This window comes from Tupaia chinensis, unplaced genomic scaffold (genome assembly GCF_000334495.1).
Source record: "Tupaia chinensis unplaced genomic scaffold, TupChi_1.0 Scaffold000119_2, whole genome shotgun sequence".
Lineage (NCBI taxonomy): Eukaryota > Metazoa > Chordata > Mammalia > Scandentia > Tupaiidae > Tupaia > Tupaia belangeri.
Genome location: NW_006159586.1, coordinates 59,112 through 71,865, shown reverse-complemented (window position 1 = coordinate 71,865; position 12,754 = coordinate 59,112). Strand labels below are relative to the sequence as shown.

Below are 12,754 nucleotides of genomic sequence, written 5' to 3'. Positions count from 1 at the left end.
AATCCCTGGCCTGGTCAGCTTCAAACATGCCAGGTATGCACATGAATGTCCAAGATTCCATGGACTAGAAGACTGGAGAAAGGGGATCACAGCATAACAGACACTATGGAGGATGTTCATCTCTCTCTTATCCATCTTTCTCTAATGTGCACACAGATGTACTCTATCATAAATAAACAAAAAGGAAAATGTCTGATAGGGCTAAATGGAAACAATGTGCTGAAATTTATGTTTAGGAGTTAAGCCATCTTTATAAACAAAACTAAATGTTTATTTTGTACTTTCTACATTACATTCATTGTGATTACTAAAAATGCAAATTTTATGAAGTTTCTAACATGGACATAAAATTTTATGGATTGTATCTGTTATTACATCATATTGGAAAATAACAGGTCATTTTGTCCACCCAGAAAAGCTACCTATGCTGCTGATGAAGAGTTCCTTTAGCAGTTTTAAAGGATCAAAGAGGTAAAAGCAAAGATTCAAGATTATCAGAGTAACTGAAAAGTAGATCAAAACAATTTAATCCGCTACCATCCATTAACTGGAGTTAAGAAAGCTCTAAACCGAGTGAGGTTATTCAAAAGGTAACTCTGGTAATTTATCTAGATATTTAAAGGAACCTATAAATACATGAAACAGGATACTTGAAGTAGTCATCTTTCAAAGTACTCAATTTCAGGGACAAATGCATGACCTATTGCTTTAGGTATTCAGATGTATAGAGAATTAAAGTGCCCGTATAGAGAATAAAGGTGCCTGCACTACACACAGCAAGAAAAGAACAAAACTTGAATATTAGTTGGTCCCCATGTCTACATACCTTACTAAAGTTTCATCCAATCTAGTCCTTTGCTAACTCCCTGAAATACTCTAAATTTTGCTATGTTCCAAATACTCAATTTTTTAATAGAATAACTTAGGACATAGAGTTTAAAGAAAAAGAAGCTTAACCCTTTTTGTTCTTGATGGTATTGTATTTCCCTTTTAAAGAAAAAAATCCCAAAATATCATGTAAAATTGGGGTTAACAGGTGGTTAAGATGTTGAAGTCCCACGTAGTTGACCAAAGTTTGTGTCCTGAACCACACTGGGCATGTGTACATGCATGCCTGCCCAAAATCCCAGGAGAATAGAGAAGGGATTGCAGCCATCCCCCGGGAGGTGATTTCTCCTCTTTCATCTACCTCTCCCTGTCTTTCCAGCAAGCACATGTACCCTATAGCAAAAATAAATAAATAATCTCTCATAAGAAAATATCATGTAAAAGCTATCCTTAGTTATGCTAACTACAAGCTAATACCATTTATTTCATTAGAGAGAAGCAGGTTTCTTAACTCAGGAATACCTAATGTGAATTAACCATTAGACAAACACTAATAGAAATCACCGTGCCCTCAACAGAGTAACAAGAAACATTTCTTTTTCAAAATTTTTATTTTTCTAGATTAGTTACATTTCAAATGCACAGTTAGAGAAATGATATAAAGAAAATGCAATAAAAGTAAAAACAATAATATGGTAACATTCTTCCCAAATCTTATAAGTTATAATGTAAGACTTCATTACCGAAGAATACATAACTCTTTATGGATTATTTCTTCATTTTTTAATGACATATTCTATTTTATGCTGTGGTTATTTAATACAATATGAAAATATCTACTTAAGACTAGTACAGTACTGCTTTGGCTCCAACTCCCACTAACTTTCCTGAACTTCAGAGGAAATAAAGAAAAAGAAATTAAAATAGAGGCAGAAGTTATTCATGTTATTTACAATTCATAAGCTCATATAACTTCTAGACAAAACATGAGGGGTTTCTTGTACTATGCTTAAGGGCATACACACCACTTCTGAAGAGGATTTTGAGACAAATTATTCTTTGAAACAAATTATTTAATAAATGTATAAGTCTAGTAAGTTTGCTGAAATTGTTCTGATACTGTATTTTCTGAAATGTGACTTTCTCAAAATCTTTTTCATTGTGCCTTCTGTGCACTATTTAAAAATTTTTAAAGGTGAAAGAAACTAAACTAAGCTAAATATAATGTAATATAACTATACAATTACTTTAAAAGATCACCTTTTATAAGATAACTTGCCATTAATCTTCTAAACAAATGCTAGCAGAAAGCACTGCCATCTTTCCTATAACTTGCATGTAATTATCTTTAGGCAAAGTCAGCTGTACATTAAAAATTTTAATTACCAATATTATTGACTTAGAGTGTTCTGTTTGCTTAACAATTTACTGTATCATTTCATTAACATGCAGATTTAATATGCTTTTGATGATTTTGCATAAACTTTTAAGTAATAAATCTTATATAAATTGAGGTATATCTATATCCAGAGATCTTAGCTATTAAATCTACATAATAGTAGAAAATAATAAAAGCAAATAACAAAGTTAATTTGTTCTTTTACATTCTTTTATTCACTCTGTTAGTGAGATTTTTTAAAAGTCCATGTCTTTATTTAACAACTTGTCCAATTTAATTACCATAACTGGGTTTCTATATGGGCAACTTTTTTTCTTACATACCTTCAGAAAGCAATGTATGCTATATTAATGACCTAAATCCATTAGAATCACCACAGATGACTGCACAATTATTTGTCTCCAGGTACTTGTCAAATATTTATTGAAATTCAGGATTAATTAAGTCAGAATTCTGAAGATGGTTACACATACACACGCGCACACACACACACACACACACACACACACACGTGTACACATCCCTGAGATGAGGCTCATTTCTCTGGTTGGTAACCACAAAAAACAGGTAAGTTTTTCTCCTGGAGTTCCAAAAATAACAGAATCCTTTATTCTACTTCTAAATTTTAAGAAGGCTTTGTGAGAATACTAAATCTTAAGATTTTAATTTCACTATGTCGTGTTCTAAATGAAAATGTTATTTGGGCTTTTAAAGTTAATTTTAATGCACAGTATGCATTAATATGATTAAGAGTTATTACTGTCTAAGAAGTGGCTCAAATAAACAGATGTTGAAATCTGTTAAATTTTCTTAAGATGACTAGATATCTAATGTCCTAGACACTGAACTAGTACAAAATAAAGAGAAAGCAGCCTGTAGGCAGGTTATCAGAAAACACATTTATCTTTACTGAGGGAATAATATCCTCTTAAATGCTCCCAACCAGAGAGAAATACTCCAAAGTACTATCAACACATTGTAACAGCAGTAATAGTTATTCAAATTTGTTTCCTAATATTTCTCAAGACTTTTGTTTATGTTTTCAAAGCTCAGTAATTGTTAAGTAGAATAACTTTTTTTAAAATCTGCAGTTTAGTCCCTTTAATTCTCTACCCTGTGAAAACATGGAAGTGAAAATATTCACCTGATAGGTTAGACAAATACAAATTACATATTCACATATTAAAGAGATGTCAGAGTCCAGATACAAGATTTTACTGTTAAATATGAAGCATTTCAACTATGTCGGGGTTTGTGCTGTAGGTTGAAAAACATTTCTTTCCAACATTAGCCCTTTAAAGATTGACTAATCCTTATCCTTCTTCAAACCATAGAAAAATTCAGAGAATTTAAGAGAATGAAGGACCACTTTAAAAATAACTCCAATTTACCTGTTATATAGTAGTACTTGTCATCTCAGTAATACAGACTTCGCCTCAGTGTAAGAAAATTCAAATAATCCACTATAGCAGTCGTGTAAAAGAAGTGTTAAAATTACTTCAAATATTGGACAGTTTCTTAAATGTTCATAATACAAAAACAAAGTATCTTGAAAGAGTAATTTTTTTAAATTGTGCAATCTGGAAAAGATGCAATAATTTCAAAGGAAAACCTATTGTTTTCAAAACAACATTTCTGAAGATAGAAACACATTATCTTCAAGGCACTGTGCAAAAATATCAGAAATAAAAATTTTCTGATATGTTTCTGCTACAAAATTATTGTTAAGGTTAAGCTTTCCAAATGACAGAATGTCAAATTTTACTTTAGGATTCAATTTTTAATATTTTGGCTTATGTTCTATGAATTAAATCAATATGATGCACCTTCTCTTTCTACCAAAACCTCTTTCTACATCTTTACTCAAAACTTATAGAAAAGGGGTTTAAATGATTAGTGTTTGACACCTTTTTAAATATTCAAGATAATATTTTTACCTTGAATATCAACTATTAAAACCTATTGTAACTCCACTCTACTGAATTATTTTTCATTTTTCCCTAACAAGAAAAAAAAAATCTACAGAACTCTTGTCCAATCATCGATAACAAAAATTAAAATTATATCAAGTCTATACCATACTACCAACAATTGTCTATGGTATTATTTAAAAATGAGTTAATCTTTTCTATTTTAAAAATAAAGCATCTCAAGACATGCTTAATATAGTATTATATCACGAAATAAAAAAAGAAACCTGTTAAGTGCTTGAAACAATTCACACATGCATAGAAAATTAGGCATACTAACATGCTGAAATTAGTCTTTTCTTTCAAATTGTCATGTCTAATAAAATCCGAGAGACCAAGAAGGTGAAGACCTAACAAAAATCCCTGAAAACATCTCATCTTCAAGTAAAGACTGTAGATTAGCTAAAAATTCAGTTGCCAAAATCAATATATACTCTTCCCATCAATATAAAAATTAACTTTTAAAAATTAGCTGAGTAAATTTACATGTTACACTATCATTTCAGAGAAAAATTCATCAGTTCTTATAAACTCCTACTGTAAATTTCTTGTTGTTCAGACCTTACTTCTATTGGTCAAATGTTAAGTAAAGGAAATTTGACCGATATTATACAATAAAAGAAGAAATCAGTAATCTTCCTCATATATTTTTAGAAAATAACTGATTGCATTAATTAACCTTTTCCTAAGTTAATTCCCATTTCAAGTTTTTAAAGAAAAAAAAAAAGTCAGATAGCTTTTTTTTTTTTTTTGGAGAGGTTTTCACTATAGGGCGCGTGTGCTCGTCAGACAGAGAGAGACAGAGAGACAGAAAGCGAGAAATGACTCCCCGGGGGGGGGGGGCCATGCCGCAATCCCTTCTCCTCCATTCTCCTCTCGGGCTCTTGGGCACGCACGCACACGCGCCCGGCATGAGTTTTAAGCCACCGGGTCCGGGACACGAACCGCAGTCAACTACGTGGGAGTCCAGCAACATAGCCATTAATAGCTGCTGGTTCCCAGATAGCTATTTCTCAGTTCAAAACTAGAAAAGAAAAATACGTGGCTCAGTCTCATTGTTTATAAACAAGTTGCAAATAGGTGGACACAGAACTAAATAAAAAAGTTATGACAGCTTTCTGAGTAAAGTTATAAATAGTAAAATAAAGGTCTTGACTGTTTATATATTAAACTCTACATATCACCTATCCTTCACATTATGAAACAAAGAATTAAATTTTTCCAAAGTTACAACTTTATTAAATAATAAATTATTTCTTTTCATATGGATAAGCTGTTAGTTACAAATGTGAAAGACAAAGTTTCTCTTGCAAGTCACTTGAGTAAAAAGTGAATTTTTAAATAAAAAGTGTTAGCAAAGTAACATAGTACTATTGACAATTTTTATCCAAATAACAGTTTCTCACAATATTCCTACGAATCCTAAAAAAGATAAAATATCAGTATTTCCCAATCCTCGGCCACATATACATACATCTACTGTGTTGCAAGACTTTCACTTCTATGATATTTTTTTTCCCTTTGACATACTCCATGGACCCTTTAACATAACTGTCATTATTTTCAGTTCGAGGATTGAAAACCAAATTAAACTGGTAGTGCATTAGCTAATAAATAGTCACTAGCAATTTAAAACCCCAGTCAATACATACCCTTGATAAAATGACCATTTCATCTCTATCTTCTAGAGGTATCCTTTACATTGGGATGCCAGGTTACTGCCTCATGCACTGAGCTTTTAGTTAAATAAAGCTCAAGATAAAAAAAAAAAAAATCCATCTGTGCAGCAACGAAAATAATATTTTCTTTATGTATAAAATCAAACCTAACCTAATCTGCTTGTATTAGAGTATCTTGCATGGTAGGCAAGGAGTAAATATTTGCTCAAAGTAATGCATTCTTCCTGCATACAAACACTATTTAATGTTATTATTTATTAAAGATTAGTGAATTAATTCATTAAAATGGCATAGGGAAGAGTGGTATAAAAATGGTCATGCAGCACATTCACTCATGATCTTCATAGTGGGATTAATTAATGACCCCCCAACTAGAATCAGAAGAGCATCAACAGTGTTCATAAAGAATAAATGCTAAGAGATTCTTAAGGAGTTAATTATCTCTGAGTTCACTAAACTTTCCAACTGTTTATTTATATTTTTGACATGAAAAAGCACAGAGGATTGCTATTACTATACAAATGTTTTTATGTTCTGACCATATGTAACAGAACTCAAGCTAAAATTTAGCGAACTCTGCTTGCTGCTTTCTGTTTGAATGCCTAATTTTTTTAAAAAAAGAAACTTTACTCTTGTTGTTTTTCAAATATCAAGCAAACCTTACAACTGGCAAAGCATTCTTTCTTACATGATCCAAAAAGCAGGTAAGTTAACAAAATTAATTTTGTGATAGATTCAAAGGTTGTTCTGTAATATTCCCATTTTCAGTAACATTATTTGGAAAAGTGCTATTAAATGTCTTTGGGAATTCTAATGTACTGTCAACATTTTGACAAGTCTCATAAGAACCAAAGGGCTGCTGTGGCAGTACTTGGGAATCAGGTATCTGCATGTAAGCACCTGATTGGGTGTCAGGGGAAATTCTTTGGCCTAGTTGCATTTTAGATCCCCTGGGTTCCAGCAGGTGCTTGTGCTCTTCGCCACTGTCAAGGTGAATTAGCTTTTCCATCCACACGCGGAACTTCTCCTCTGTCTGCCTCTGCATCTCGGAAAAACAGCTCATGGCCTCTTCTAGGACACTGCCTATGCAGTTCCTATCACACACAGCACCCCTGTCAAGTAATCCTGGAATTTCCCTGGGCGCTCCTTCAGCTCCCCCAGCACGACTGAAGTCAGCTTTAAAGACATTGAGGCCATTTGATAAAACATTATTAATTCAGAAAATTATATTTTTATTAAGACATGCTTACTCAGGAAAATGGCATAAGCATTGCTAAGAACAGCCTGACAGATACAGCATTGACAAGGAGCATCTGAATTCATTAGTTACCAGACAAAAGTAAAGATTTCAAGAAAAATAATAAAATGACTGACATAATATTACTGTTTTTTAAGCTTCAATATATCTGCTTGGAAGCAAGTATTGTTACTAAACAACTGAAGCTGTAATGAGTTTCCAACTTAACCTGCAGTGGTTTAACAAATACCAAAACCTAGAGATTCTTCAAGGCATCTAAGGCCTATTTTATTTAAAGCTCTCCAGGTGATTTTAATGTACAAACATTGTTGAGAAATTCCATATCTTTGAGTATTTTAACTGCTTTGCCTTTAAATTTCTAGAAATTTGTTTCACTGAAGACTCAAAAGTCTATTCTTGTCAAAAGTTCTGAGTTTTTTTTTTTTTTAATTTGCCAGAGGGCATGTATGTACACCAGAAAGAAAAGGGAAGCAAACTGTACTCCCCCCACTCCATGGGGCATGGTTATTTCTCCATTTCTCCTTCAGTTTGGAATCTGGCCTATAAACCCACACACCCAGCATGTATTTCAAGTCACTGGGTCCAGGACTTGAACCACACAGTTGGTCATGTAGGATACAGCTGCCTTCACCTTCATGCCACCAGCTGACCCAAAGGTTCTAAGTTTAAAAAACAAACAAACAAAAAACTATAGAAAGCCACATAAGGGACATATCAACGACTCTATGTATAAACCTCTAGGTCAGCCTTTAAAAAAAAAAAAAAACCCTTTCCATGGATGGTGCTAAATGGTGTGCCACAAAATAAAAAATTAAAAAAAAAAAATTGGTTTAAGTTTAAAATCTGCTACAAATCATATTCTTCCTCTGTAGAAATCACATCAATGGTTCTAGTTTGTCCTGCAGCAAAAAAAGTCTGCTTACACATAATCCAGCGCTTTCCAAGTGTAAGAACATTTGTACAGCTATTAATATCCAGGAGAACAGTGGTTTCATAGGAATCCAGTTTAGGATATGGTCCCATACATATACTGTTTACCCTTGACCTAGGCTAGATCAGCTTCGGTTTGGGTTCCCTATTCGTTTGTGTCTCAAATAAAAACATAATAATTATATTGAACTCTTCATTCTCAGGGACCTTTTAAATATTCCAGAAGACTCTTGACTACACTTTAAAATATAGCTTTTCAGGAAGAGCAGGTGTCATAATGGTTTAGGCACTGGACTCCCATGTGGCCAACTGTGGTTCTCTCTTTTTTTTTTTTTTTGGAGAGATTTTCAATATAGGGCGCGTGCGCTCGCCAGACAGACAGAGAGACATAGAGACAGAAAGTGAGAAATCACCCCCCCAGGGGGGATGGTCACGCCACAATCCCTTCTCCTCCATTCTCCTCTCGGGATCTTGGGCACGCACGCACACACGCCCGGCATGAGTTTTAAGCCACCGGGTCCAGGACGCGAACCGTGGTCGACTACGTGGGAGTCCAGCAACATAGCCATGATGCTAACCGCTGGTTCCCGCCAACTGTGGTTCCCAGATCCAGTGGCTTGAGAATCATGCTGGGTACATGTGCATGTGTGCCCAAAATCCCAGGAAGAGAATGGAGAAGAAGGAATTATGGCATGGCCATCCTCCCACGGGGGTGGGGTGGATTTCTCACTTTCCCTCTCATTGCCTCTCTCAGACAAACACATGTGCCCTATGGCAAAAACCTTTAAAAAATAAATAAATACTCCATTTCTAGTCTATCTCTATCATCTCTTATGCCCTACTTCATTACTGTTCATTTCATATATTACTATCTGAGATCATATGATGAATTGATATACTGTCTATTACTCCCAGGAAGATTCATTCCATGAGAAGAGACTCCAGTCACTGTTGTGTTCCCAATGCTTCATTTTATGTGCTTGAGTATTTGCTGAATAAATGCTTAATTGATGGATTCAATCAATCTTGGCCTTATACCATCTATCTATATCAAGCAGTCTAAGAATCATCTTCTCAAATGCTTGATTGTTTTTATCCCAGGGGCACTTCTAATAATCTGGCTCACTTTATCACATGGCTGCTTTCTAACAAAGACACAAAAGAAAAATTTCCTGCATCTTAATATCAACAATAGTGGTATCTCTCCTAGACAAAAACTGCTTTATCATTCATGCCACCTATTTTTAATGCCTAAGACTATGGAACAAATTTCGGCCCAATTCTACCTAGCAAATAAAAACCTCATAAAGTCTGTCACCAACTTTCCCTTCAACTTCATCTTACTCCTTTTCTCTGGCTACTACATCCTTATGCTGTCTTCACTTATTAAAAAAAGGTCTTGTTTATATGTAAACCTCCTCAAAGAGGACGTATCTTTCCCCAAAATGTAGCATGGAAACATAGAGTAAGGGGAATTTAAAGAATATCAAACTTCCTTTAAGCCTCATTAGAAGTGCTGGGTAAACTTAAGAACAGGATAGAAAATCAGAGGGCTACTTTGATTTGCTTTAGATTCTGGAATTATTTCTTTTTTTTTTTTTTTTGGAGAGATTTTCGTTACAGGGCGCGTGCACTCGCCAGACAGACAGAGAGAGACATCAGAGACAGAAAGCGAGAAATCACCCACCAGGGGGGATGGTCACACCACAATCCCTTCTCCTCCATTCTCCTCTCAGGATCTTGGGCACGCACGCACATGCGCCCGGCGTGAGTTTTAAGCCACCGAGTCCAGGACGGGAACCGCAGTCAGCTACATGGGAGTCCAGCGACACAGCCATTACGCTAACTGCTGGTTCCCAGATCCTGGAATTATTTCTTAATAAATATTGAAAATGGGTATTTAAAGGCTGAATTTAGAAAATGGTTGGGCTGGTGGCAGGTGGCATGGTGGTTAAAGATGCTGGACTCCCAGATGGCTGGCTGTGGTTTAAGTCCCAGATCTGGCAACTTGCTTTCTTGCTTTCTTTCTCTCTCTCACCTCCCTCCTTCCCTCTCTCCTTTCCTCCCTCTCTAATCAAATTAAAATAAATAAATAAAGTTAAATTTAAAAAATTATTAAAACAAAAAGAAAATGGTGTTACAAGACTTAGGCTGGGGACAGTAAGGTAAGTTGTAGCCTTATAAAGATTAGAACCAGCAATAAAAACCAATAAGCAAGACATTTTGAGACCTTAAAAACAAGAAGTGATTATACATTCATCAAAACCCATAGAACTTAAAACAGCAAGAGTGAACCCTAACAGCAGACTATGGACTTGAGGTAATAATGATGTGTTATCATAGGTTCATCACTTTAACATATGTAGATTCTAGTGCAGGATGCTGATAATGCAGGAGGCTGGCAGATGTGGGGGAAGGAGTATGTATATGAGAACTCAATCTTCTGCTTAATTTTGCCGTGAACCTAATATTGCTCTGAAAAATAAAGTCTATTTTCAAAAAACAAAACAAAAATAACAACAGAGATAATATTCTCACCTTAAACACACATGCATCCTTTTATCAATATTAAGATATATTCTATTCTGACAAAAAAAAAAACTTATACTAAAAGCAATCCTATGTTTTTACATATACAAAGTTATTATCGGCACTCACTTTAGGAAGCAAGTTAGGAAAGCAGGATGAATATAATATCATGGTGCTTTAATGTGGGAGACTAACAAAAGATACCTATATCAGGTAAGAGTTCAAATTGTAAATTTGTAAATTTAAGGTAACATAATCCGAACACTCTAACAATGAGTAAGTAACCCATTTAAACGGTGCACGTTTTTTTAAAATAATCACTTAGGGACCAGCAGGTGGCATAATGGTTATGTCACTGGACTCCCATGTAGTCGACCACGGTTCAAGTCCCAAACCCAATGGGTTAAAACTCACGCCAGGCCTGTGTGTGACCAAAACCCCTAAAGAAGAATGAAGGAGAAAGGATTGCAGAGTGGCCATCCCCCCCAGGGGGGATGATTTCTCGCTTTCTGTCTCTCTAGTAAGTGCACGTATCCTATGGCAAAAATCTTTCCCCCAAAAATTGATCACTTAAAGACAAAGGTATTTATGTTTGTTAATTAACATAGAATTGTGCTGTGGTTCATAACTAATATGATTTTCAAGAAAACTAGACCCCACTGTTTAGAACATGATATCCATTAGCAATAAGATAACTTGACTGAACCACACTACCAGTTTCACAATGCTTTTTAGCTATGTGAAATTTACATCACTGCTTGAGCAGTTCTCAGCCTGGCTGATGGAGACCTTTAACAATCCAGATGTCCAGGGTCAGACCCCAAAGATTTTGATTGAATTGGGCTGCAGAGGGATCTGGGCATCAAAAGCTATCAATGCTCAAGTGGTAATATATACAGACTGAAAAATGCATGTATTTTACTAGACTGGTTTGCATTTACTAAACTGAAAACAGACCATTTTTATCTGGTTACTCTTAATGTTTAGTTACCGATATATTTATTGAGTCTCCTAAATAGCTACCAAAACATAGCCAGGTTACAGTGGCTTAAAATTATGGACCAGGGTTCTTAGTCACCAAAAGAGTCACTGCATATTCAATCTAGGAAAAAAGGCCAATTACTATGCTTCAGAAAATTCCCTAAGTGGACTACCAAGAGTCCCCATTGCCTAAATTAATGTTAAAAATTTTCCAAGCAATCAAATCCCCAATAAGATAAGAGCTCTCACAAATTAATAAAAAAGCACATGTATTATATAAAGGACACAAGAAAATGTATTATATAAAGAACACAGACAGACTGCTTACCAAAATAATTAATACATGTGGCCAAACGTGATTTTTCAACCTCATTGTTGATCAAAGAAATGCAAATGAACACTAAGATACAACTCTTCCATCAAATCAGCAAGGTTTTTATAAAACAAATAACCAATGGCAAGAATATAATAAATGAATATTCCAACTCCTGGATGGAATAAACTTTATATATTTTTTAAACGTATTGAATGGTATGCCAATATGCGATCAAGAGCCTTAAGTGTTCATACTCCTTCCTCATAATAGCAAAGCTAAAAACCAGCCAAAGGACCAACATTATAGAAGTTATTGTTCTTATAATTAGCTAAATGATTCGAAAGACATACATTCTAGGGAGAACATTTAGTGTTTTGGTTAAATGCACAAAATGCAGTAAAAGGGAAAAGTAGAAGTACACCCTACATGACAAATTTTGTCATGTACTATGGAACACACCACACTCAAATGTTAACAAAAGTAGAATTATGGGCAATTTAAATTTTCTACTTCACATTTTTCTGTTTCCAAAAATTTCTACAAAGGATTTACGACTTAACTTCTTTTAATTTCCAAGAGAGAGTTAATTCAGAAAGTATTAAAATCTCTACTATGGAAAAATGGTGAGGTAAGGTAATAGCTTGTCTTGAAACCTCTCAGTGCTTAAATATGTATGGTGAGTAATGGATGCTGAGGTCCTGGCTTCAGTGAGGCTGACTAGCCTGGCCACAAGGATTGAGAATTCAAGTGATTTCAAACAGCTGTCCTCAATAGCCTTCCTGACATTCTCCACAACAAGCCAACTAGGTTTTCTAAGGGCAAATCAACGGACTCTTACCTACCATGATAGGTACTATTTCTGTA

At 34.7% G+C, this 12,754-nt stretch overlaps 1 protein-coding gene across 3 annotated transcripts in view; it reads right to left on the bottom strand.

The window, feature by feature from the left end:
- The window catches only part of ARK2N (arkadia (RNF111) N-terminal like PKA signaling regulator 2N), a 98,357-nt gene that overhangs the window by 40,564 nt on the left and 45,039 nt on the right, over positions 1–12,754 (bottom strand). Inside the window, exon 3 of one of the 3 annotated variants that reach the window (XM_027770263.1) lies at positions 5,211–7,052. The exons of the other annotated variants lie outside the window; for them this stretch is intronic. Coding sequence (XP_027626064.1) covers positions 6,595–7,052 — 458 coding nt within the window. The 3' untranslated portion in view covers positions 5,211–6,594. Of the gene's footprint in view, positions 1–5,210; positions 7,053–12,754 lie in introns of those variants that run through there. 3 annotated transcript variants of the gene reach the window in all.